Here is a 24,651-nt window from a genome sequence, read left to right on the forward strand (position 1 = left end):
GCTCATCTTGCATGGTGTGTGGGTGTAACCGTAGACAATTTGCAGCCATTTTTCCTTTCCTATATAACTATCCGAATCCATAATAAATCAGATGGAGCCACCTGATCCGTGGTTTCCTACTAAACCCGCCATCTCGAGGAACGCACGTTCTTCGCCAGTGTTCCTAAGATTGACGCTTTGTCGTGCTTTTGCTTGTTTCTCTTCCCACTCCCATTGTTTTCGCTGTTCATCCAACTCCTTGTTGGAGCCTACCCCCCAAACCTCGATATCCGTTATCATGAATCTATCCTCAAAGTCCTCATCGTGAAGCCTTTCTTGTGTTGACTTCTCAAAATAAGTTGTTGTGTGAGGACCCCCGTTGCTGATATGCCTGAATATCGCAAATTCGAGGTTAGCCTCAATTGTAAGAGATACATTTCCTGGTAGATATTTGCGTATGGTGTTTTTGTTCACGGGTTGATCGTTTCCAAACCCAATGCCCATTCCCAAATTGCTAAAGTATGTCAGCTTGCCTTGCAAAACAGGGTCTGGCTTGGTCTTGTAGTAGTCGAAGTGCGGCAGAAGGCTAATGACGACCGCCTCTTCGTCGCCGAAGTTCTTTTTGTTCGAGCTTTTCCAGGGCAGATGAACAAACACCGCGTATGTGAGAACATCGTGATTGGCCTGCCAATCTTTTTGAGAGTTCTCGTTGGCGAGAAAGTATCTCGGGTACTCCTGATCAAATTGCTGGTATCTTCGATTGGTGTTGATTGTTTTTTGCTTAAGTCGTTTGCCCGAAACGAGGAAGACAGTAGGTGCATGCCACTTGAAAATCTTCTGCTCGAGCGATCTAATCGAAAAACCACTCTGGGAGCCGTTGTAGAGCTGGACTAGATTGGCTGTATCCACCGTGTGTCGGGTGCCAGCATTGCGAAGCGCTAGAGATATCAAGGCAATTGACGGTTCGTTTATAAGTCTTGATTCTTCAAATTTTCTCAGTGTGCGTGTTTTTGATGGGGACTTAGGAGACTCCTCGGTGCTGGGAGGTTTGTCTCCCGCCTCCGCATTACCATCGGAGGTTATAGAGGAAAAAATACTCCCGTTTACGAGCTTAGCTAGGGTATCAATAATAAAACTTCCGATACCATTTTTACAGCCCGCTCTGAATGCTTCATACGATACTGAGATCTGCTTGGCGTTGATCTTGTCGACTTCGAGGTCAAAGTATTTTAACACTGAATATGCTGCCTCTTCAAAAGAGGTCCACTTCTCTTTCAAACTTTGCTGCACTTGTGCTTGCATGTCCCTGTGAGATTTCTTGGGAACAGACCCCACTATCAATAAAATAGCCAATATTTTAGCAAAATCGGAGGCCTTCAATTGCAAACTATTGATATCTATCTCATCGTAAGACTTAATCGTAGCACACGTGTCCCACTTGATCCTTCGTGCTGTAAGTGTGTCATCAAGCTCGTCCTCACGATCAGGTGGCGGCCTCACTGCTTCCACCACAAACTCGTCATCACCAGATGGACTCGAACTTTTCTCAGGATCAGATTCGGACTTCTCCACTGGTGGCGGATTGGCCCTACTTGAACTTGCAGCAAAGGCAATATATAGAAGTTTCAAGTAATCATACTTGTGGCCAAGAAGACGTCTTATTCTCCCCAGGAAAACAGCAGATGCGATGAGCAACCCCTTCAAGGTCAATGGCCACTCGACATTTTCAACCGAGTCTCGAAGGAACGGTAAACTCCCTAGAACAGTGAATGTGTCTGCCAAAAGCTTGATCGCTTCATTGCAGCTCGTACTCAACTCTGTCACATCATTGGCCAAATGAAGGAGATGCGCCACTTGGGCATACGAAATTGCGGTTTCTCGATCATTGGCAGATGTGAGATCGAGACTCGAGGTTAATGTGGAGAGCTCCTCAGGGGAGAGGAGATGCACACATCGCAATTGAAAGAATCTCGTGATTTTTTCCTTTGTGAACAGCTCTAGTACGAGAACTTTTGCCGCTTCATCGGTGTTGTCTTGGCTAAACGTCTGGCCCATGCTCACAGTGAATCTTGATGAAGAAGTGGAGTGGTAGAGTGAGATTGCGAAAGGTGACACCAAAGGAGACTAGGCGCTGAGCTTTAACACCGGCATACTGAGAATAGCAAATCCTTACTTGAGGAGAGGAAAAGAAATTCCTTGCTCTGTGATATTGGTAATTAGCAAGTTTGAAATCATTTTTTCATATTATTGGTGCATTGTGAGAATAATTCGATTCCAAGAGCTTCTTGCGTTTCTTAACAGATTTCGCATCAACCGTGCAAAATACGTTAGGTTCAATGAGCAACGATAAATTGTAAACTACATGTTCATATACTAAAAATTGTTACATTAAAGACGGTGATGCTATGGCAGCATTATCAAATTGCTTCGGGCTATGTGGATAATGATGAAATGTCAATCTAGCTGAAAAACTCGATCATGAAATGCTTGGCTCTCATTTCAAGGTCATAAACAAATTTTTTAATTCTGCCCATAACACTGGTAGGATGCAATACTTCCTCGTCCAAAGAGTCGGCACCGTGATATTTCTGATTGAGGGCAGACTGCTTCAAGAGCTGCCTAGTAAAGGAAAGGAACACTAATGCAAAGTACAACCTGATAGCGTTTGTGACGATAATCCCACTTACCGTCAAAAAGAGTTCTCTCTGAGGTGACGCAGACTGGGACAAATCTTCCGTCTCTTTTGGCGTTGAACTTGATGACCTGCGCATATAAGAAGAGTAGGATTGGGATTCGGAGGAAGCCATTCCGTCTCCGTAGCCCGTAGGGTTATTGTCGACTCTGCTGAACCAGAAGTATACAAAGTAAATTGTGTAGAGCAACCCAATGACCGTATCGATCAAATAAATTAGACATGCCAAGCTGGTCTTTCTCACGTTGGTGGCTCGATTGAGAATATTCGAAAGAGCCGAGATGTAAAATGGGAGTGTTAGGAACTGTAATAAATTGAAGAGCCATTGCCAAAAGTTCAAATGATGTCCTGTCAATATCGATAACACACCGTAAGCTCCACCAGCCTTGTTTAATATGGCTACTGCGAGGATAAGCTCAACCCCAATATAAAGAGGGATCACGAAAACAAATTTCTATGGTTAGTAAATAAAATAAAGATATTGGCAGAAATCAAGCTTTGAGCTTCTTTGAGTTTCAACATACCCCTGGTAGTACCCGGTCGAGTAGTTTTGGGTCCATGATCTATGCTTTGTACAATGTAGAGTGTTATCAGATGTTGTATTGAATGCGCATCGCTAGATACATGGTCTTCGCATAAAAAAGTAAGACCCTAACACAAGCGGATTGCAACCAGGAATATGGCAGATAGAGACCTTGAACAAAATATGAGCCATTTGGCTCTAAGTCTGTCGGATTCAGATAGTGATAGTGATATCGAGGGAGAAAACTTGTCGAACACAAGGACCATTACCGATAGAGGTGAGATAGTGGAAAAATATACCCTGGTGATCAATACCGAGCCCTTGAAGAAGGGACCTAAGACGACAAAGGATAAGGCTAATAGAGCTACGGTTGAACAAGTTTTGGATCCTAGAACGCTTAGATTCCTTGGCAAGATCATAAATAAGGGAATTATATCACGAATCAACGGCTGCATCTCCACTGGTAAAGAAGCCAATGTCTACCATGGTGACCATGAAGACCCTTCAGTGACCGATAGGGAGTACGCTGTGAAAATTTACAAGACCTCGATCTTGGTATTTAAAGATAGAGAGCGCTACGTGGACGGAGAGTTCAGATTTCGCAATACCAAGAACCAGAGCAATCCAAGAAAGATGGTGAAGGTTTGGGCTGAAAAGGAATTCAGAAATTTGAAAAGACTACACTCAAATGGAATTCCATGTCCAGAACCCATCGAGCTTCGCTCTCACGTTTTAGTGATGGAATATTTGACTAAAGGCAATGCCCAGCCGTCTCCTAAACTTAAAGATCATCCTTTCAAAGATGTCGATGAGATCGTGTTTTATTACCAACAGATGCTCATCTACATGAGGAGAATGTATCAAAGGTGTCGACTTGTGCATGCAGATTTGAGTGAGTACAACTCCATCGTCCACAATGATAAACTTTATATTATTGATGTGTCCCAGTCCGTCGAGCCAGAACACCCTATGGCCCTTGACTTCTTAAGGATGGACATCAGAAATGTAAATGACTTTTTCTCTAGGAAAAAGATAAACGTTTATCCTGAAAGACTTCTATTCAAATTCATCACCGAGCCCGATTTAAATATGGAGAGCGAGGACGATTTGCAATTACGCGACTACTTGAATGGCTTCCCTCTAAAGAACGAACTCGAAGATGCCAATGTAGACGATGAGATCTTCAGGTCATTACACTTGGTGAGGTCCTTGAATAATCTCGATGAGCGGGATTTCGAGAAATTTCAGGAAGGTAAAGTGGACACGCTCATTGATCTAGTACCTAAAAATGAGGAAGAATCAGAAGAAGAGTCGGAATACTCATCAGAGGAAGAAGATTCCGACGAATCATCCTCCGACGAAGAAGACGAAGGCGAAGACAAGAAGAAGATGAGAAAAACAAGGGAGATGAAGGGGAAAAAGTTTGAAGACAAAGAGGAAAAAAAAGCTAGAAAACAAGCGGCAAAGGAAGCCAAGGCAGAGAAACGCAAGAGTAAAATGAAAAAACACGTAAAGAAGAAGTTGGTAAACAAACGAAAGAATAACTAGGAAAGTTTGAGAATAGCCCATTTGCATGTATTATATTTATAGTGAGTAACTCGAACGCAAACTCATCGAAATGGAAATTCGTATCTTGTTTTGCAATATTTTTGTGGCAATTTATAAGGACGAGTTCTTCTGCTTCAATTCTAATTCACTTTTCTTTACTCAATCCAAATCATCATGGCAAAGATATTCAAAAATCGATCGCTTTTTAAGGCCAAAAAATCAGAAACCGCCAAAAGTTTTTCTGAAGAAGATCTGGAAGAGTCGTCTAAATCGTCCAGTGTCAAGAATCCAGAAGGACCGTTTATGAACCCAAATGACTCAGGTGGGTTGAACTCCCTCAAGAGACTTGGTCGAACCCCGTCCAGGAAAAGTGGCGATGCTTCAAGCTTGGACAATAACGTGCAAATTGAGAGCAAATTGGGCAAGCTCTTCAACAGACGTAACAACGAGACACAAAAGACTCAAGCAAACACCGAAGATAAGAATGAAACTACAGCGAACGAGAAGCCTTCGGGGCCAGATAGTCACATTGACCTTGTCAAGACCGACAACCCAGGCTACAACGTCTCTAATTCGCCACCTCCACTTGGAGTATTCAGTAAGCGACAAGAGAGAAGCAGTCAATCTTCGAGTTCCGAGGCTGAAGACCCCGGCATGCTTGAGAGACTGCTCAGTTTCTCCTTTGATCAAGATTACTTTTTGGATGCAGCGGACACACCAAGATTGGACCTCGTGTCGCTCGACAGCTTCCAAAACTCGATTCTCGAGGAGGATCGACCTTACATCCTTTGTCCATTCAAAAGGAATGAACCGTACTTCCCCTCCTGTGCCGTTTCTGACGAGGATCCCAAAAAAAGTTATATGCTCACGAGGAACCGGATTTACAAAGGCAAGTGCACTAAGAAGGCTAGAAGTTTGTTTGGAAGGAGGATTACCAAAAAGAGCTCTCCTAAATCCCCCGCAGGTTCAGACGGTGATATGGAATCTCTCGGCAGTGAAAACAACAGCGATGGCGTGGGCGACGATACGACTCAGGAGAAATTGCACAAATCAGAGAGCACCACTACAGTGGACTACGGTAACGTCAAGGTTGAAGCTCGGGGAAAAAACACTTGCTTGATTATGAACTCGAAATTGTTCGAGGAGCGTGGAGAGGTTTTGATGCGTCTATTCGGAGACTCTAAATTCTCCGAGTTTGACGAGTCGTACGTCAAGTCAGTGGCCAGCGCATCAACCAAGCAATCCATCCTTCCAAATGAATCATATGAGGATATCGGAAAGTCTATGGTTTCCGTGGAAGTCGAGAAGAAGGACGCACCATCTGGGGACGTGACACCCAAACAAGGAAATTCTAAGGATCAGGGGCTCGAAGAGACCATAAGTGGCACGACTGAAAAGAAGAAAGAGGAAACTCCAGACAAGCAACCTCGTAGGAAACTGATGTTGTCTCGTCTCTGGATCAAACTCTACGCTGACGAGGAGTAGCAATAATAATATTGTTTGTTTTGCATGTTATTGAAAAAAAAAAAAAAGAACTCAATTGGTGTAATCAAATGGTGTAAATCGTTTTTCTGTCTCTTCGGTTATCTGAATGGGGTTCCTTTTTAGAATCTCTCCTGCCGTTTTTTTGCAACCATTCCTGTAGACGAAAGCCAGCCACATGGAGGTCAGGTGACCTTCGAGGCAGAAAGCTCCCAATCAAGATAGGCAAGAGGAGTCGGAATGACTATCTTTGTAGAAGACTCCTAAGAGAATTGCCGCATCGGAACTCCTTAAAACCTCAAGTTGTTTTCCGAGCGTTTGATGCCCCAAATTTGGCTTCCTCCTTGCACAATGTATGCGCGACCGGGTAACCCCCTCAATCCGGGGTCCTGTCTCGGTACCTACATCTTAACCCCAGGACCCACAATTGTTTGAGTATACATAAAGCGGTGCCATTTCTAATAATAAGCCAGACCCCATTCTTGCTACGCCTCGAGCACACACGGACACTTATATAAGAGGACTCACCTATCGGAGCCATTGGCCAATTAGACAACTGTATCATTTCGATTTGAATTGAAGTATGGAAGACTTCTTGAGAGACAGCCCTCTCGAGGACTCGGGGCAAAGCGACGTGCCCAAGTACAAAAATTATGACACTTTTGGAGGCCGGTCACTGTTTCAAAATGAAAACAGCCAGGATGAGTTCAATCCACAAACTGGTGACACAGACCCGCAAGCGCACTTCACTCTAGACCTCAACCAGCAATTTGGAGACGAGTATTCCTCGCCAGCGGTGGCGTCTCCATCGAACTTCCAAGGCTCGAACCAAGGAGTAGCGCAATCACATCTGCTGGAGTTGGCGCCCAATGACCCGTACTTCAGCACCTTTGAATTCTTATCCTCTCCTAATCAGCAGCCAGTATCACCAAGATATAACTCACAGGGTGGGAACCTCGGTGGCGCCAACCACAATGGTACCGACTTGACCGCAGGATTCGGCCTGGACCCTTTGCAATTCAACATGAGTGATAATTTCACCAACTTGGACCAATTAGTCTCGCCAGACAATAATATGAACAATTCGGGAGTCAACATCTTCTCCTCGGCTCAATATTTTTCTCCCAACACAAGGACAAATCATTATAACCAGCTCTCAGCAATCGCTGAGGATAGCTTGCCGGGCTCGTTTCAAAACACTTTCAGCCCTGAACTTTCGAGGCATGGCTCTGTGAGTATGCCTCCGCTGGGTGACCCTTATATGTCCCCTCAAACGAACGCATTCTTATCTCCCCAATCCAAAGCTTTTGAAGGCAATTTCGATACCCTTAGGTCTCCCTACTCCGGCTCATCTCATCCCAATTCCCCTCCACCCCCACTTAATTTGAACTTAAGTAAGAGCATCCCTACCGCCGTCAATTTCAACCAGGTTTCCTTCAACGACTCACAAGCCCAACGACAGCAGCAACAATCGATTGAGAACACCCTATCCCCTCCACAACAACTGTATTTGGGTACATCGGCCCCCAGCAATTCCAAGAAACCAGAACCTTATCCCACCTCCTCTAAGCAGTTGACCCAGGAAGAAAAAGCCAAACGTAGAAGAGAGTTTCACAATGCAGTCGAGCGCAGACGACGTGATTTGATTAAAGAGAAGATCAAAGAACTTGGCTTTCTTGTTCCTCCATCTCTCCTCAATCCTCACGTCTGCGCTGTGCAAAGCTTACTGAAACAGCCTCACCAAAACTCAGCAGAAATCAAAGAACTACTATCCACGGTTAAAGTGAGAGAACTGAAGCCCAATAAAGCCACAATCCTTCTGACCTCGGTTGACTACATCATTCATTTGCAAAAAGTCGCAGATCGCCAGAGACAGAGGCGTGAGGAGCTCGAACGAGAAATAGCCGAGCTTGAAAAAGGTCTCGGAAATTTGAAAACAGAGGACCCTGACTCAACTTTAAACAATTCAGCTGTCTTCCCTGAACAGATAAGCTCACCCACTCAAGATTCTCAATTCAACCCTGATGACTTCTTCTCTGAAGTCATCACCGATACAAATCAATTTTAATGCTTTTTACTTACAATTGGTGCTACAGATAAGAGTGGCTCACATAACGCATCATATCGAGAGGGAAGCCTTTCGCGCGAATGGCTCCCTCCTGTGTGGAGAAATAGCCTTTCTCACCCACCAAGACGGAAGTTAGTCTCAAACGTCACCTAATTCTTTCCCAATGACCAACCTTGAACCTGCCCAGCGCTTTGTTGATTTTGTGAACACATCTCCATCGCCATACCATGCTGTTCACAATGTCAAGTCCATGCTTGTGAAGAAGGGTTTCGAGGTGTTGAAGGAGAAGGACGCTTGGAACATCAAACCCGACTCGAGTTACGTGGTGACTAGAAATGGCTCCTCGTTAATAGCCTTCACCACAGGCATTGACTACAAGCCAGGTAGCCCTGTGGCAATTATTGGTGCTCACACTGACTCGCCATGTCTCAGAATTAAGCCCATATCGAAGAAGACAAACCAGGGATTCATCGAGATAGGCGTGGAAACATATGGTGGACTTATTGCCCATTCTTGGTTTGACCGTGACTTGTCTGTTGCCGGCAGAGTGTACATTCGTGACGAGAATGGCGACTTTGTTCCCAAGTTATTGCACTTGAACAAGCCATTGATGAGAATCCCTACGTTGGCAATTCACTTGAACAGAGAAGCTAACACCAAGTTTGAGTTCAATCGTGAGACAGAGTTGCTTCCAATTGCTGGCCAAGAGCAATTTGGACACTCATGCGCCGATGATCCTGCTTTACAATTCCCTGAGGATGCTTTCAATGCTGTGAAGCACGTTGTGGAGCGTCACAATGAATCTCTCGTTAAGCTTATTGCCAGTGAGCTAAACGTTGAGCCCAAGCAAATTGAGGATTTTGAATTAGTGCTCGGTGACTACCAGCCAGCCACATTGGGTGGTTTGCACGATGAGTTCATCTTTGGTCCTCGTCAGGACAACTTGACGTCTTGTTTTGCTGCCGCAGAAGCTCTCGCAGATGCTCACCCAAGCAATAATGGTGTAGCCATGATCTCCTTGTTCGATCATGAGGAGATAGGCTCTGTGTCAGCCCAAGGTGCTGACTCGTCGTTCTTACCAGACGTACTCTCTCGTCTTTCGGCCAACGAAAGTGGCGAGTTCCCTCGTATGTGTGGCCGTTCATTTTTGCTCTCCTCGGATCAGGCGCACGGCATCCATCCCAACTACGAGAGATTCTACGAAAAGGCCAACAAACCTGAGGTGAATAAAGGACCTGTTATCAAGATCAACGCCAATCAAAGGTATGCCACCAACTCAAGAGGCATTGTTCTCATCAAGTCCATTGCAGAGAAGGCTCGTGTTCCGTTGCAATTGTTCGTGGTGAGAAACGACTCCCCATGCGGATCCACCATTGGGCCCATGCTCTCTGCTAAGTTGGGATTGAGAACACTTGACTTGGGTAATCCACAATTATCCATGCATTCCATTAGAGAGACTGGTGGATCACACGATATCGAGCGTTTGACAATATTGTTTCAGGAGTTTCTCTCGAGATTTGTCGCTGAAGATGCAAAGATTGAGTGCGATTAAGAAGTTGTGCTATACAATTAGGGTAAAAGGTGGCAAGCACCGAATGAAAGGACAGTTATATAGAGCAGATCGCTTTTGAATTTATAATGAAAATCTTCTTACTGAGGTTGTAGCCAGCCTTCGTTAGTCTAGCACAGCCAGGGTTGGTGCAGGCGCGACATATATAGCTCCAGTTTTCTTAGCTCTTCGATCCTACTTTTACCTACTCTGGCCCTCACGGAAATGGATTTTAGACTTATAGCTCTAGCTTTATTTGTCCTTCCGGTGTTTGGTTTACGTGCTGTCCCTGTCATTTTCGGGTCTCACACCTTGGTGCCTGGACTCAGAGAAGAAGTCAAGTACCCTTACATTCAGTATCAAGGTCCACAAAACGTCACCAATATGTTGAAGAAAGCAATCACTGAATGCTCATCTGACGCTTACCTCATTATCAATATTCCAGGGCTCGAGAATATCGACATGCTCGACAGGAAACAATCGCTTTGGCCCAATTTGGTCAAGTACATGCACATGCTGAGCACCCTAGTAGGAATGCCGTGGGTGGAGGGCACACTTGATCTTCTGTTTTTAGAGGCTTACATTACGAGGACTTGTTCTGCCGAAACGATCTCTTTAGCTGAGGAGGATGACGTTTTCGCTGAGTATGTGGATACAAGAAAACGCATTATCAGGGTCGAAATGAATCCGCTCCCGCCTCCAGGCACTGAGAGAGATGCCGCCATTCGTGCTGCTGACGAGCTCATTGACAAGGTATTAAAGAGAATACCATCGCCATACTACTCGTTTTTGATCACTTCAAGTGTCACAAGCCCGACTCACCCAATACCAGAGGTGGCTTTAGAAAACAGTCCACAGGGATTTAAATTGTTTTACAGTATAGTAAACGATCCACGTCGCGACGAAGAAGTTGAGAGGCACGTAAGATTGAAAGGATTGAGTGCGCCACAATGGAATGAGGATAAAGACCCCATGGCGCTTTATTTGGAGAGAAGAAAGAAAGACCAGATCCATTTGTTCGACTACGAGCTCTGGAGTCAGAATGAGAGATTGGTGAGTACGATAGCGGTGATGATTTTGTCGTTGTTTGCTGTGAAGACCCTAGGGGTCGCCAAAAGACTCTTTGGCAGGAAGAAAGTAAAGCTGAGCTAAGGTAGACGATTTGAACGTGGTCGTCATTAAGGCTCAATTGATTTTGTGGTACAAGATCCCACTCATTCGTGTTACTCTTTGCAGATCAAGTTTCCTTCAAGCAACTCTACGTGGCTATGAGTGTTTTTATTTGACCTGCTTCAATGTCCAATAGAAAGGCTGGTGTAAATCTACAATGGTTGGATAACAGAAATGTGTTGTAAAAAATGACCCCTGAAAGCGCACGGTTGCAAAGTGCTTACTGCAATACAGAATCTTTCAGGACCCGTATTGCAGATTTTACCAGAAACAGCTTCAGCACAACGCTCTGCGCAAAATTTTTTTACGTGAAACAGATCTTCAACATCAAACTTGATATGGCACGATGTCCATATCGTGTTATACCCTCACTTTAACACAGACCAATTTCCCGCATGGCGCCTACATGAGACTACATGAGACAGGAGAAATCAGCTGTTTTTTTCGCCTATGGCCCATTTGTTCCCTCCCTTTCCAAATCGCGAATTTGCAACCAAAGAGGAAGGCTCAACGACGCTGGATTGTAGAAATTTTCTCGAAAAGGAAGAAAAGTGAGAAGAAAACGAAATCAGACGTTTATTTAGTCTTGTTGCTGGTGCCTATAAATATTTTTTTTGCATTCACTGCATAAGCGCCGCTTATTTTCAGGGATATCCATTTGTCAAACTGTTGCTGTTGAACCTGCAGAAGTTACATTTCTCTCACGCAAAAGAGTGCACTCTTTTTAAAGTGTCTTAGTCAACTACTGACTATTAAACAATAGCACTTACAACTTCTTTCTTCTGAAGCAAAGGGTCCTTACCGAGTCAACACATAAATCACCATCATGTCTGAATACTTGACCTTCTCCTCGGAGCCCTCCGGCCGTCACCAGGGTAAGAAACATATCATCATCATAGGTGCTGGTATCATCGGGGTGTGCACCGCTTACTACCTAGTGAAACATCCTCAGTTTGATCCCGAAAAGTATCATATCTCTTTGGTTGAGAGCAAGCGTGTTGCTGGTGGTGCCAGTGGCAAAGCCGGTGGACTATTGGCGTTATGGGCCTTCCCCCAGCAGTTGGTGCCGCTCTCTTTCCAATTGCATCAAGAACTTTCGGATTTATACGATGGTGAAAACAACTGGGACTATAGACGGTTGACAACAGTATCAATTGAAGGTGATCTTACAGAATTTCACGCAGAAGAGGAATCAGACGCGGAATCCGAGCACCAGGTTACGGAAAAGGCACTGCCAGGAACAGAGTTACCACCTAAGAAAACATCAAAAGTGACAAAGCAGCGAGATTCAAAGAAATTGCCCAGCGACTTGAACTGGATCACAGAGCAGTTTGTCAACCTGTGCTCCTCGTTGGGCGGTAAGGATACCACGGCGCAAGTACACCCTTACAGGTTTACGAATTTTATCTTGAAGGAAGCCGTGAAAGACTCCAAGGGTGCCTTAGAGCTTATTCTAGGCAAAGTTAATCACATACTATATCTGATGGATACGGGCGTAGCTACGGGGATTTCGTATGAGCCCACAAGTGCAAAATCAGAGAAACATGAGCCAGTGAGTTTGAAAGGTGACCAAATTGTCCTATCAGTGGGTCCATGGACGTCCAAAATTTTACCAGATTGTCCTATTTCTGGATTGAGAGCCCATTCCATTACCATAGCTCCCTACAAGGATCAGCGAGTGTCGCCCTATGCCATTTTTACGGAATACAAGATTGGCAACAAGTATGTCTCGCCAGAGATTTACGCCAGGAAAGATGAGGTGTTTGTGTGCGGAGAAGGAGACTCCGCAGTGGATGTTCCGGAAACCACCGATGATGTTGAGGTTGTGAAGTCTAAATGTGACGATCTATTTCTGCAGGTAGGAAAGATGTCTTCCATGTTACGAAAGGGCCGGATATTGAAGAGGCAAGCATGCTACCTACCTGTTTTGGATGTGCCATCTTCTAGTGGACCCTTGATCGGGGAGACAAATGTTGATAATTTGTTTTTGTGCTCTGGCCATTCGTGCTGGGGTATTAACAATGCACCCGGAAGCGGGAAAGTCATGAGTGAGCTCTTGTTGGAAGGGAAGGCTAAGTCTGCCAACATCTCCACCCTAGATCCTTCTCTCTATTTTGATGCATCGGTATTGGTTGATGACCAGGATGAAGTAGAGGAGAAAGATGAAGTTGATGAAAAGAATGGAGAGGTTGATAGAGTTTGAAGATGATAATGTAAACGTTCTACAGGGCAAACAATATACAATACATTTATTATGATGAATAAAGCTTTACCAAAGCAGAAACCGCTTAGTTTCTCTTGGCAAATCTTCTTGGGCCTCTCTGAGAAGAGATGGCAACGGTCTGAAGAGGGATCTTGAAACCCAAGGACTTGACCAAGTCAGCGGTCTCGGCATCAACCTCCAACTGACCACCAGTGTGGGACAAGTCCAAAGCAGAAATCTCTGGGACGTACTGGTCCTTTCTCTCTCTCTCTTCCTCCTGCAACTTGAAAGAGATACCTCTGACTGGACCCTTCTGAATTCTCTTCATCAAGTGGGTGGTGTAACCAGCAATCTTGTTTCTGAGTCTTTTGGACTGGATCTCAGCGATCTCGGAGGTCAATCTCTTGTTGGTCTCGAAGTCCAAGGTCAACTTTGGGTAGTATCTCTCGATCAACACCTTGGAGGCTCTCTTGACTGTCTTAGTTCTAACGCGACCCTGGATTGTTAGTATTTGTAGATAAAGAATAGCTCACTATATCCAATTTAAAAGAGAGGGGGAGCTAGTGTGGTCAAATGAGATTGCTCTGGGTGGACTCTGTGGATTTGGGTGAAACATTCGTAGACAATGACATTCAGTAACTTTCAAGGATTTCAAGATAGGAAAATGGAAATAGATTTCTTTGAAATTTCATAACAATCTTTGGATTTCAGGAGCTGTCTGCTTTTGATGAACTTGGCGATTTAAACATACCATTTTGTTTAGTTGGTGGTATGGAGAAAGAAGCTGAACGTATAAAGGGCTTCGCTAAAGGAAAATTTTCCGGCCTCCAGTGCGGTGGAGAGCATCTGGTATGGTTTATCTCTGTGTGCAGGTGGAACTCTATCACGTGTGCACCTGTGACTGTCAATCCCTCACGAAGGTGTCAGTCAATCAACACCAAGAACGGCATTAAATCGGTTCTGCTTTACAACTTACTAAATATGAATTTGGCCTTAAATAGAACTCTGAAGTCAATCTCTTGTCTTTCTTCCCAAAGCTAGTAGAAGAAGACGACCCTGTACTGACTCCCTTATTGGCTGCGAAATAGCACTATACAATATGAGCACACTAAGTGTAGCAGCTATCGTTCTTGGATCTGTAGAAAGTTGCTTTGTAGCTCACGGTCCTCCCATCTTCACATTTACCTAGTGTTTTTCAATTGCTTCCTTTTCTCATTTCAAAATGAGATTGACGTGTAATATTGAGATATTGATATCTCCAGTACAATCAACGTGAGGTAGTAGCCAAGCCTATAGTGTTTCTGTACTTCATAACTCTATTGGATCATACATATGACGTTTATTTCGATGACAAATCAAATTCGTTCAATGGCAAGACGCTTTATGGCTCTTGAACTCTGGCCTACTCAACTCTGGTGCCTATGCAGACAGTGCATTACTCACACACTGATGCATCAAGCTGATTGAACACTCACAAGCACATTCATTTCACAAAAGTAGTCATAGTCAACCACTCTAAGACTTTTATTGTCTTGCCTCGCGATTTCAAGATTGAAATTCAATACCTCTTCAACTCATTTCCCAATCTGGGCACATGTAGCAAGAACACTTACCTCACCTATATGGACCTTTACCTTGCCCAAATTCGCTTCAAGTGATCCATAAACGCTTTCTAAACATCACCATACCCTTAGATTCAACTCCAGTTGTGTTGCTAGTAATAACGCCTATTTCGAAATAATGTCACGTGATGCCACACATGGTAGAGCTGCTCTGCTTCACAGCACGGTATCAACATTAACCGATCCATCAGCGTCCTCCATCACCCCACATCATGGACAGATCAAAATTGTTCCACTGTGATGTCTGCTCGCTGGATTGCACTCACAGAATACGAATAAAGTGTGCTATTTGCACCGACTACGACCTCTGTGTGCCCTGTTTCGCCTCGGGCTCTGCTACACTAGACCATAAACCCTGGCACGACTACCAGGTGATTGAGCAGAACACCTATCCGATTTTTGAAGAGACTTGGGGAGCAGATGAAGAGTTGTTGTTGATCCAGGGATGTGAGACGTTTGGGCTTGGAAATTGGCAAGACATCGCTGATCACATTGGTAATCGGTCCAAAGAGGAGGTCGCCCAGCACTACATGGAGATTTACTTAGACTCGGATGAGTATCCACTTCCCGAAATGAATAAGGATTTCTCTCACATCCTGCCCCATGAGTTCTTGCAGCAGAGGAAGAAGCGTATGGAGGAAAGAAAGAATATGCCATTGCCTCCCCCAAGGGCCAAGCCAGCAGCCTCCGTGCCCTTGTGTCACGAAATTCAAGGCTACATGCCTGGTAGGCTTGAGTTTGATCACGAGGCGGAAAACGAGGCCGAAGTTCCCATCAAAGATATGGTTTTTGACCCAGATGACTCTGCTGGTGACATTGAGTTAAAACTTACTGCGTTGGATATCTACAATTCCAAGTTGACTACTCGTGCTGAAAGGAAACGTATCCTTATCGCCAACAATTTACTCGAGTATCGAAAAAACATATCCAACGACAAGAAGAAGTCTAAGGAAGAAAAGGAATACTTGCGCAAGATCAATGCCTTCATCCGCGTCATGACGCCTGAAGACTTCCAGCAGTTTTCCGAAGACATACTCACTGAACTACGATGCCGTATCAGGATCCAACAGCTTCAAAGCTGGCGGAGAAACGGCATCACCACCATCGAAGACGGGAACAGATTCGAAAAAGATAAACTTATCAGACAGGCCCATTATCAGAGAATGGGCAACGGATCTGGCTTGGCTGCGAGAAATGCCGCCGCTGCACTGGTTGTCAGCAATGGCTCTCGTAAGCTCAATACCCCTCAACCAGAGTACAAACCCAAGATCAATACGTCAAACCCTAGAGCTCCTTTAGACATCTCCCACGCTACAGATTTTGATCTTCTCTCACGCGAGGAAAAACAGTTATGCTCTACACTTCGCATACTACCGAAGCCGTACCTTGCAATCAAAAATCAATTGATGAAGGAGGCTATCAAGAACAATGGCACGTTGAAAAAGAAAGATGCGAGACAATTCCTCAAAATTGATGTCAACAAAGCATCCAAGATTTACGAGTTTTTCGTACAGATGGGCTGGTGCTCACAGGGTTAACATAAAAATGCACTGGACAACAATATTGACGTCATTTGGGTGTTTTGCTAGAACGCTAGAGGAGGTCGCGAAATCAGGGCGCACCTAAAAAAAAGTTCACGATACTTGCATCTCACACCCGTGTGTTGGCAACAAATACTGCTTCGTCAATTTATCGCAGAAAAGCTGGTCTCTTCATACTTTGATATGAAAATCCTGACACTCTTTATACTAGCTGTTACCGCGCTTGCGGACATTGCTCCCCCACCAAGCCAATTCTATCCCCTCAACAGAAAGGGCGAGATCCCTCAGATTCAGCCGTATACGTATGGACAAGACGTTTTTATCGATTGCATAACGAGAAACATCGATAACGGTGAACATAAGTTCGACTCTAATGACCGTATCGTTTACGGAGCGTTCCCAGTATGCAAGGAGACTGGTCAGCCTCTCTCCTTCCACTACGGCGTTTCAGAGGATATTAATTGTACAATTACATTCACGGATGAGCTCTACCATCTTTTCCAGTTGTACATTCATGAGGATTCGCCATTCAGCTGCCGTATCCCTCTCAGCACAGAGGCAAACTACTTGGAGCTGGGAGGTGCTTTCATTCCATTGACTTTCAACTTCAGAGGCGAAATCCACGATGCTCATCTTGATATTGATCAGCATATGAATTTGATCATCATGAAACCACCAAATAACAAAGCTGAGAAACAAACTGTCATCTCAGCCGTAGCCTGGTCGTCGGGTACGAATGCGACTCGTGTGATAATAGGCGAGGAAATGACATTAGAGCTTGCCGTTCGTTGGCTAGACAACATCAAGCCATCAGGTAGTCTTACAAAAGGTCTCAATAGCCTTCCTTTCGATGATGGGTTCTACAAGCTTCATATGAGCTCCGTTCCAATCTCTACGAAAACGTTGATCTTCCTTTTGATTGTTGTTGCTCTCGTGGCTTCGAGTGTATCGTGTGGTGGCTATTCAATGAAGTACAAGAAGCGTGGTTATGGTCCAGTTGACCATGAGTCTAGTATTGCCAAGCAAGACTAATGCAAAATGTGTTATAGTACCACTTCATCTTTGAGAATAAGAAATATAATGATGCTAACGGCATTTTTGTATGATAGCCTTCAAGAGAGCGTCTGTCTTCTCGGACCTCTCGTCGTCTGAATTGACATACTTCTCTGTCAAGTAAGTAACGAATTTGTCGGAAAGTTCCTGCTTCAGGTTGTCGTCCTTGATCTTCAGCTTGTACGCTATGAACTTGTTTACCGACAACTTCAATGATTCTGCTAAAGAAGAATCCAGCAATGTAACGTATCGAAGTGGTAGGGTAATATCAATGAATGACGTTCTGATATCGTCTTTGTGGTTCGTCTGTAGATAGGTTAAGATGTGGTAGTAGAGGTAGTCTCTATTCAAGTTCTCAAACCTGTCAAACACTTTGAGGAAGTCTTCGGCAATCTCGAAAATCTTGTCGACTTTGAATTTTTGGCTGACTTCCTTCATAAGCTCAGACATTGCCAAGTCAAAAACGGTCAATGCAATGTCACCCTTCAAAACAGGGTTGGTTTCCGGCGACCCCAAGACGTTCATATCAGCCTCTGGCAAAGACGCTAGCTCCAGCTTCAAATCGTCCTCTTCGACATCAGCTAGAGTAATGGTGTCCACATTTGCTTCCACACCATCGTCAGGTGCTTCACGTATACGCTTATTCTGCTCCTCTGCCTGGGACTTCAAGTCCTCCTCTTGTTTCTTCTCAGTCAACAAGCCCAACACTTTTCGTCTCGCTAACAACTTTGAAACATATGTCAATTCGAACTGGGCATAGCTAAGCCAAAGGATTCTCGAATCTGGATTGAGTCTCAATGCTTTTTGGTATAGCTCTCTTGCACCCTTTGCGTTGCAGTTTGTCTCGAACTCATATTTCGCAGCCGAGAGCCAGGCATCCACGTTTCTCGGTTGCAACAGCAAGAGCTTAGCGTATACCCTGTAGACAACCTTGATGGCGTCCTTCTCCTTGACAAAGTGTAAATATTTCGCCCAAATGTCCAAGTCTCCGGAAAATCTCTTCACTGCTCTGTCAAAGACAAAAACAATCTTTCTGAACCCTGCCCAATCCAGAATACTTGGAGAGGTATCCACATGATTGGTTTCTTTGAGTCTCAGGTATCTTTTAATTCTGAGTTTTTCAAGGTTGATCTCGAAGTCAGCGTACTTCAAAAAGTCTCTTGGTTTGGCTCCACGGCCTTGTATTCTGTGCTCAAAGTCGGTTCTTCTTCTCATTATCATGGTGATTTCCTTGTCTGAAAAAAGGCCCTTTCTCTTGAGATCTTCTAGCTCAGGAACAGACTGTTCCATATAAAATCGGATCTTCGATGACATTATGAGATTTAGTTGAGAGGTCTATGATAAGTTTCGATGGTCTTAGATCGCCTCTGCGATGAGGCCCTAGATGAGCAGAACCGAAAAATGAATCACGTGATTAGAATTTTGGGAACTGTCGATAAAGACCTAGGAACCAAAAAGTGTTGTCTAAGATCCATCTTTATCGGGGCATGTTCACTATTTAAGTAATCTGTAGATGACTGCTTTGTCGTAGAGGTCAGCAGTGTGAAGATGTAAGACTTCATAACTAAGAGGTGAAAAAAAAAAATACTCCTCAATGATGGGACAAACCTTGAACTTAAGTGGAGTAGTCTTTTCTCTTGGATTTTTAGCTGAATAATTGATGAAGGCGCCCTTTCATATGTTTTAAATTTTTAAGAATCATGTTTCTTGTCAGGATGTTTCATACTTTTGACTTTCGCAGCCAAAATTGGGCTCGTTTTACTAAGGTGAATTCTAGGTCATAGATCATGAAACCAAAGAATCACGAAACTGGACTTCTTGGACTCATGATATATCAATTCAACATGCCTTCCTTCTAATACTATTAAAAATAAATTCCTTGTTGCAAAATTGGAAAAAAAAGGACAAATGCTCCAGGAGGGGTTTGAACCCACGACCGTCGCGTTCCTCACACGACCGTGACTTAGGCATAACCAGAGTCGTAACACGGCTATAAGCACGAAGCGCTAACCACTGCGCCACTGGAGCATCTGCATCCAACCCTTGACGTTTTGCTAATATAGTCCAATATCACGAAAGCCAGAAAACTATCTCAAATCCATCACTTTCAACAGGTTAAACTCTTAAAATAAGTTTGAAAGAACTCCAGGGGAGAAAAATGCAATAGGAGGGCAGAAGGCGTACTAGATGGGTTAAACCACCAAATCTTTAGAACTTTGCAATTTGATGCACGAAATTGTACTTATATGACTTTATGAGGTTCTAGATCTTCATAAAATAGAACTTATGTAGCTGGTGTGGCACAATTGACAGCCTAATTGGTCTCATACGAGAGCACTCACGATCCCAATTGTGACTGTACCTTGTGTATTCACTCCACATAATTGCGTGTGTTCAAAATCGTTATTCTTCATGCAAATGTTAAGTGAAAATTGTGTTTAAAAGCATGACTTGCAAGCCCTCCAACTCAGGCAGGACTTCATCTTCACCAGTAGCTGTGTGAAGGTATAAAAAAACTCTGCACAGTAAATCGAATATCCCTTTGCCTGGTAGCATCTCTAGTGGCATATCAACGCCTTGGTCTCCGGGCTATCAGCAGTCCACAAATAGTTGCCTATACCCGCTCCAACAACCACTGCAATCATGTACCACCCAACATACGTCATAAACACCAACATAAGCATAAACGAATAGCCAACCAAGCCAGCATACATAACAGCAGACTTTAATCTGACGGAAGCGTTTCGAGGCGTGTAGTTTTCTGCAATAGGGACCGAAGCAACCTGTCTTCTCCTCCAAGCGGCAGACCAGGCTCTACAGTACTCAAAGAGCATCGAAAAAATAGCAAGTGCCACCATGGTAGCCAAAAATACAGGCATGGTCTTGACGTGCCACCACTTGTACACAACACATGTGTTCTGCCAGTCCCAGGTAAATATCATCTGAGGTTAGTAGGCTCGAGAAAAAGAAAAATGTGAAAGAATTGTAGTTTAACGTACGTTCATATTGCACATATCTGGCATATCATGGCCAGGCATATCATGGCCAGGCATATCATGACCAGGCATATCGTGGTTCATTAGTGTAGGAGATATAAAAGGTCGAAAGTGGATGTAGATGTCTGAGATCAGGAGCGCACCATACGCATTACGCAGGGAGTGAGAAAGGATATACTCCAATTGTGGGGAACCGTTAAATAGTGTTGGGGAAGTGGAGCTGAAGGGTGAATCAGGGGTTCGAATTGAACGAGGATCTAAGTAGTGCCAATTTGGAACTTAACGACGGGTACGTATTCTGATCGCTGTGTAAGACTTTGCTGCTACGCAAACATACAGATGACTGGATGAAGACGGATGAAGGATAGACTTTTCAAATAAAGCAGATGGAGTATATCTCTTGAAACTGATAGCAATATTTCCTTTTATGTGTGGCAAATGGATCTTGTGCTTGTGGCATGACAAAATTTCTTCGTCGTCCATGTCCTGATACTGTAATTTGTGGGACAAAGAAAGGCATTGATGAGGCTGTTCAAGTGTTGAGTAACTAAATTTTTTCTTTTTTTAAGATTATAAGCAGAACAATTGAAAGGAGAATTATGTAAAGTCAAACACGCCTATACCCTCTGACAATTCTTACACTGTTCAAATCCGTCTCTGGTGAGGAAGGTATTTCGCAGCTATCTCTGTATACGGATAATCCGAAAGCGCACTTCTACTTGATAATAACCTAGACTGTTGCACACCTTCAACCTGGCTAATGAAGATTCTCAACAGGGAAGAGAGAGAAGCTCATGCGTCTCATATCGCGTCAGAAGGGTTGAAGGGGCTTTTCGTGGGCAGCTTGATCTCACTTAGCGCTTTCGGATATCTCAAGTTGAAGCACCCAGTCAGGTTCAAACAGTTTAACACTTCCATCAAAGCATGTATCTTGATCATGCCCACAGTCAGTTGCTGTGCTTTTTACGCTGACCAAGGTTCGGTACAATTTGATAAAGCTATGCGCTCGAGCCCTCAGAATGAAAAATTGTTGATGGACCGCTACAGAGAGTGGAAGAAGAAGTCTACCGGTGAACAGATTCTTACCGGAGCCCGAAACAACAAAACAAAGGTTGGACTAGGCGCTTGGATGGCGTCTGTAGGTGGTTACTACGCCTATCTCAAACAGGACACCAGGCTAAGCGAGGTGCAACGAATGGCCAAGATGAGAACGTTCACATCGATAGCGTCCGTGGTGCTTCTAGGAGCAACTACTGCAGCTATCTACGCTGACAGCAATTTTTCAAAGGGGGGTGAGTCGAAGAATGTGAAAAAGAGTAGTGCTTGATGAAAACGAGAGTTGCCCACATCACAAATATCGATAAACCCGAAACGAGAACGTGTAAATAGATATTGAAAAGACTCATTTTCAAATATTAAACGTTATTTTTTTTTTTTCTTTTTGTCATTTAGACTTGTGGGTCTGTAAATGTTGGTGATGTAACACGTGACTCACCTCCCACTACGATGCCATACAAAAGTTTTACGTACATTCTCAAGAAAGAAGACAGTCTCACTTGCAACATCAATGCCGCCTAAAAATAAAAAACAAAGAGAAGTTGTTCTGGATGAGCGTTTTCAGGCTATTGTACTCACAGACTCCTTCGAGACAAGGTTCATGCCGTTGACCTCGGTAAAACCACGATGTCTTCTACCTTTAGTGAGCGTTCCATTGATCGAGTACACCTTGGAGTTCTTGGCAAGGGCTGGAGTCAATGAAGTGTACTTGATGTGCTGCGCTCATGCAGATCAAATACAGCAATACATCGAGCTGTCAAAATGGGCGCAGAACTCGCCATTCAAAATCACCACCATCATGAGTTCGGAGTCCAGATCAGTGGGTGACGCCATGAGAGACTTGGACAACCGAGGACTCATCACCGGTGATTTCCTTCTTGTTTCGGGAGATGTGGTGACAAACATTGACTTCGAGAAGGTCATGGCCTTCCATAAGCAGAGGAAGCTGGTCGACAAAGAACACATCCTCTCGATGGTTCTCACCTCTGCCAGCCCATTGCATAGAACGAGGTCTCATGTCGACCCAGCAGTCTTCATATTAGACAAACAGACGGACCGCTGCCATTACTATCAGGATATACCACCTGCTGGTGGTAGAAAAACTAGCATCAACATTGACCCCGAGCTCTTGGAGGATATCGAAAACGACTTTGTCATTCGCAACGACTTGATCGATTGCCACGTGGATATATGTTCTCCTCATGTTCCGCAAATCTTCCAGGAGAATTTCGATTACCAGACTCTCAGAAGTGACTTTGTCAAGGGAGTTTTGACTTCTGATTTGTTGAAGAAGACGATTTATGCATACATCGCAGAGGGTGCTGAATATGCCGCCCGTGTGGAAAGTTGGGACACTTATGACGCCATTTCCCAGGATGTGTTGGCTCGTTGGTCCTACCCATTGGTGCCCGACATGAACTTGATTGGCCTGTCTTACAAATATGAGTTTCATCACATCTACAAAGAAGATAAGGTTGTTTTGGCACAGTCTTGCAGAGTCGGAAGCAGCACATCAATTGGTACCAACACTAGCGTTGGTGCCAACACTGCCATTGAGAAGTCATCAATCGGGCGCAATTGTGAGGTGGGTGCCAATGTAATTGTAAAGAATTCTTATATCTGGGATAACGTCGTCATCGAGGACAATGTCACCGTTGAAAATGCCATTGTCGCTGGAAACACTGTCATCAAAGAGGGTGCGAAACTTCGAAAGGGTGCCGTTATTGGCTACAATGTGACCATTGGAGCTGGCAAGGTCATATCTTCCAACGTGAAAGTTGTGGATAAGCCTGTCAAGAAGGACACAGGGAGCGGTGTGTTCGATGATGATGACGAGGAGGACCAGAACGAAGAAAACTTTCAAGCAAACGCTATCGATGTGGACATTGTTGGTGAGGATGGTGCTGGTGTCATGTACTTGTCTGACAGAGAATTTGATGACGAATCAGAACTGGAAAGTGCATCTCTCAATAACAGCAGTCTCATCTACCAGATGAGCAACCTCAACGTGTCGGACGACTCGATTGCTTCGGTCACAAAGAAGAAGATGAAGAGACATGGTCGTCACAATTCCAGAAGTAGCAGGAGAATGTCCGCTACGTCTGTTCTTTCGACAGATTTTGAGGAGGAAGAGGAAGAAGATTTTAATAAGGAAGCTGTTGCTACAGTTGAAAGAGCAATAGAGAACAAGCATGACTTGGACACTGCACTTCTCGAACTTAATACTTTGAGGATGTCCATGAATGTTACTTATCATGAAGTTCGTCAAGCCACCGTGGAAGCCATCGTGAGGCGAATTGTTCACTTCATTACTACAGACACTCTCAACGTGAGAGATGCTTCCGCCAAAATTTTCAATGAGTGGGGAGGACTTTTCAGAAGGCAAATATTTTCTGAGGAAGACCAGCAAGATCTAGCGCAAATCATCCAGGAGGCCTGCGCCACCGTTGACCACGAATACAATGAGATGATTTTGTGCATTGCCCTTCAGAAGCTTTACCAGATGGACATAATCGAAGAGGACAACATCTACGCGTGGTGGAACTCTGAGGCTTCCGTGGCGACAGAGGCGTTGAAAAAAGTGCGTGGAGTAACAGCTCTGTTTGTGGAATGGTTGCAAAATACCGAGGAAGAGAGCGAGGAAGAGAGCGAGTGAACATAGGGGTCAAGTCAACTTTATTACAGGGCTGTGTCAAAGTCATGCCATGGATCTAAACGAAGAGACCATCATGTTTAATGCTGAATGGGGGAAGGACACTACACCCAGCTTCGTGCCTGACGATGCCTAGCCGTATACGAGCACATGTAGTGGTTTGTGCAAGACAACGCAGATAAGGTGACTATGCGCTTGAACGGAAGCAAGGGCTCGAGGAAAGTAGCAGCGAGAATCATCGCTTGTCGCTTGGCCCTTGAGAGTCAAGAAAGACCATGGTATTAACCCCTAGGCTTGCAGTGTTTGAAACCTGTCTTGTACAATTTGGCGTTATGCTAGTGGCTGCAAACGCCCCAATGTGAACTGATGCCATCGGCTAAGGTGCGCGCAGAGAAATAGTGTATACGACGTGGTGCCATTTCCACATATTTTCACCTACACAACCATAGAATATAAAGAGGCCCGGGAAGACGCCCTAATTCTTCACCTACACGTACAAATTCCCACTTAAAGAAA

General features: G+C 44.4%; 15 protein-coding genes across 15 annotated transcripts; 10 read left to right on the top strand and 5 right to left on the bottom strand. All coding sequences in view use genetic code 12, as the record gives it.

Moving 5' to 3' along the window:
* Positions 1 to 87: 87 nt before the first annotated feature.
* CJI96_0000972 (TLD domain-containing protein) lies at positions 88 to 2,034 on the bottom strand (the record flags this gene model as incomplete). The annotated part of the gene is made up of 1 exon (XM_029032329.2): positions 88 to 2,034. The coding sequence occupies one exon, from the start codon at positions 2,032 to 2,034 to the stop codon at positions 88 to 90; it is 1,947 nt and encodes a 648-aa protein (XP_028892644.2).
* A 404-nt stretch (positions 2,035 to 2,438) lies between these two features.
* Positions 2,439 to 3,231, bottom strand: CJI96_0000973 (uncharacterized protein; the record flags this gene model as incomplete). The annotated part of the gene is made up of 2 exons (XM_029032330.2): positions 2,439 to 3,125; positions 3,196 to 3,231. 2 exons carry the CDS (start codon positions 3,229 to 3,231, stop codon positions 2,439 to 2,441), a joined length of 723 nt encoding a protein of 240 aa, XP_028892645.1.
* Positions 3,232 to 3,350: 119 nt separating this feature from the next.
* On the top strand, positions 3,351 to 4,742 carry CJI96_0000974 (protein kinase RIO1; the record flags this gene model as incomplete). Its single annotated transcript, XM_029032331.2, has 1 exon — positions 3,351 to 4,742. One exon carries the CDS (start codon positions 3,351 to 3,353, stop codon positions 4,740 to 4,742), a length of 1,392 nt encoding a protein of 463 aa, XP_028892646.2.
* A 174-nt stretch (positions 4,743 to 4,916) lies between these two features.
* CJI96_0000975 (uncharacterized protein) lies at positions 4,917 to 6,227 on the top strand (the record flags this gene model as incomplete). Its single annotated transcript, XM_029032332.2, has 1 exon — positions 4,917 to 6,227. One exon carries the CDS (start codon positions 4,917 to 4,919, stop codon positions 6,225 to 6,227), a length of 1,311 nt encoding a protein of 436 aa, XP_028892647.2.
* A 580-nt stretch (positions 6,228 to 6,807) lies between these two features.
* Positions 6,808 to 8,292, top strand: RTG3 (Rtg3p; the record flags this gene model as incomplete). Its single annotated transcript, XM_029032333.2, has 1 exon — positions 6,808 to 8,292. One exon carries the CDS (start codon positions 6,808 to 6,810, stop codon positions 8,290 to 8,292), a length of 1,485 nt encoding a protein of 494 aa, XP_028892648.1.
* A 163-nt stretch (positions 8,293 to 8,455) lies between these two features.
* CJI96_0000977 (aspartyl aminopeptidase) lies at positions 8,456 to 9,844 on the top strand (the record flags this gene model as incomplete). Its single annotated transcript, XM_029032334.2, has 1 exon — positions 8,456 to 9,844. The coding sequence occupies one exon, from the start codon at positions 8,456 to 8,458 to the stop codon at positions 9,842 to 9,844; it is 1,389 nt and encodes a 462-aa protein (XP_028892649.1).
* A 222-nt stretch (positions 9,845 to 10,066) lies between these two features.
* On the top strand, positions 10,067 to 10,993 carry BIG1 (Big1p; the record flags this gene model as incomplete). Its single annotated transcript, XM_029032335.2, has 1 exon — positions 10,067 to 10,993. The coding sequence occupies one exon, from the start codon at positions 10,067 to 10,069 to the stop codon at positions 10,991 to 10,993; it is 927 nt and encodes a 308-aa protein (XP_028892650.2).
* Positions 10,994 to 11,837: 844 nt separating this feature from the next.
* On the top strand, positions 11,838 to 13,214 carry CJI96_0000979 (uncharacterized protein; the record flags this gene model as incomplete). Its single annotated transcript, XM_029032336.2, has 1 exon — positions 11,838 to 13,214. The coding sequence occupies one exon, from the start codon at positions 11,838 to 11,840 to the stop codon at positions 13,212 to 13,214; it is 1,377 nt and encodes a 458-aa protein (XP_028892651.2).
* An 85-nt stretch (positions 13,215 to 13,299) lies between these two features.
* Positions 13,300 to 13,968, bottom strand: RPS17B (40S ribosomal protein eS17; the record flags this gene model as incomplete). The annotated part of the gene is made up of 2 exons (XM_029032337.2): positions 13,300 to 13,710; positions 13,966 to 13,968. The coding sequence occupies 2 exons, from the start codon at positions 13,966 to 13,968 to the stop codon at positions 13,300 to 13,302; spliced, it is 414 nt and encodes a 137-aa protein (XP_028892652.1).
* A 1,080-nt stretch (positions 13,969 to 15,048) lies between these two features.
* Positions 15,049 to 16,374, top strand: ADA2 (chromatin-binding transcription regulator ADA2; the record flags this gene model as incomplete). Its single annotated transcript, XM_029032338.2, has 1 exon — positions 15,049 to 16,374. The coding sequence occupies one exon, from the start codon at positions 15,049 to 15,051 to the stop codon at positions 16,372 to 16,374; it is 1,326 nt and encodes a 441-aa protein (XP_028892653.1).
* A 186-nt stretch (positions 16,375 to 16,560) lies between these two features.
* CJI96_0000982 (uncharacterized protein) lies at positions 16,561 to 17,409 on the top strand (the record flags this gene model as incomplete). The annotated part of the gene is made up of 1 exon (XM_029032339.2): positions 16,561 to 17,409. The coding sequence occupies one exon, from the start codon at positions 16,561 to 16,563 to the stop codon at positions 17,407 to 17,409; it is 849 nt and encodes a 282-aa protein (XP_028892654.2).
* Positions 17,410 to 17,463: 54 nt separating this feature from the next.
* On the bottom strand, positions 17,464 to 18,744 carry CJI96_0000983 (snoRNA-binding rRNA-processing protein UTP6; the record flags this gene model as incomplete). Its single annotated transcript, XM_029032340.2, has 1 exon — positions 17,464 to 18,744. The coding sequence occupies one exon, from the start codon at positions 18,742 to 18,744 to the stop codon at positions 17,464 to 17,466; it is 1,281 nt and encodes a 426-aa protein (XP_028892655.2).
* A 1,244-nt stretch (positions 18,745 to 19,988) lies between these two features.
* Positions 19,989 to 20,510, bottom strand: CTR2 (low-affinity Cu transporter; the record flags this gene model as incomplete). The annotated part of the gene is made up of 2 exons (XM_029032341.2): positions 19,989 to 20,372; positions 20,430 to 20,510. 2 exons carry the CDS (start codon positions 20,508 to 20,510, stop codon positions 19,989 to 19,991), a joined length of 465 nt encoding a protein of 154 aa, XP_028892656.2.
* Positions 20,511 to 21,186: 676 nt separating this feature from the next.
* Positions 21,187 to 21,753, top strand: CJI96_0000985 (uncharacterized protein; the record flags this gene model as incomplete). Its single annotated transcript, XM_029032342.2, has 1 exon — positions 21,187 to 21,753. One exon carries the CDS (start codon positions 21,187 to 21,189, stop codon positions 21,751 to 21,753), a length of 567 nt encoding a protein of 188 aa, XP_028892657.2.
* A 240-nt stretch (positions 21,754 to 21,993) lies between these two features.
* GCD6 (translation initiation factor eIF2B catalytic subunit epsilon) lies at positions 21,994 to 24,138 on the top strand (the record flags this gene model as incomplete). The annotated part of the gene is made up of 1 exon (XM_029032343.2): positions 21,994 to 24,138. The coding sequence occupies one exon, from the start codon at positions 21,994 to 21,996 to the stop codon at positions 24,136 to 24,138; it is 2,145 nt and encodes a 714-aa protein (XP_028892658.2).
* Positions 24,139 to 24,651: the final 513 nt, after the last annotated feature.

The sequence above is a fragment of the Candidozyma auris genome, chromosome 1, assembly GCF_003013715.1.
Source record: "Candidozyma auris chromosome 1, complete sequence".
In the NCBI taxonomy this organism is placed as follows: Eukaryota; Fungi; Ascomycota; class Pichiomycetes; order Serinales; family Metschnikowiaceae; genus Candidozyma; species Candidozyma auris.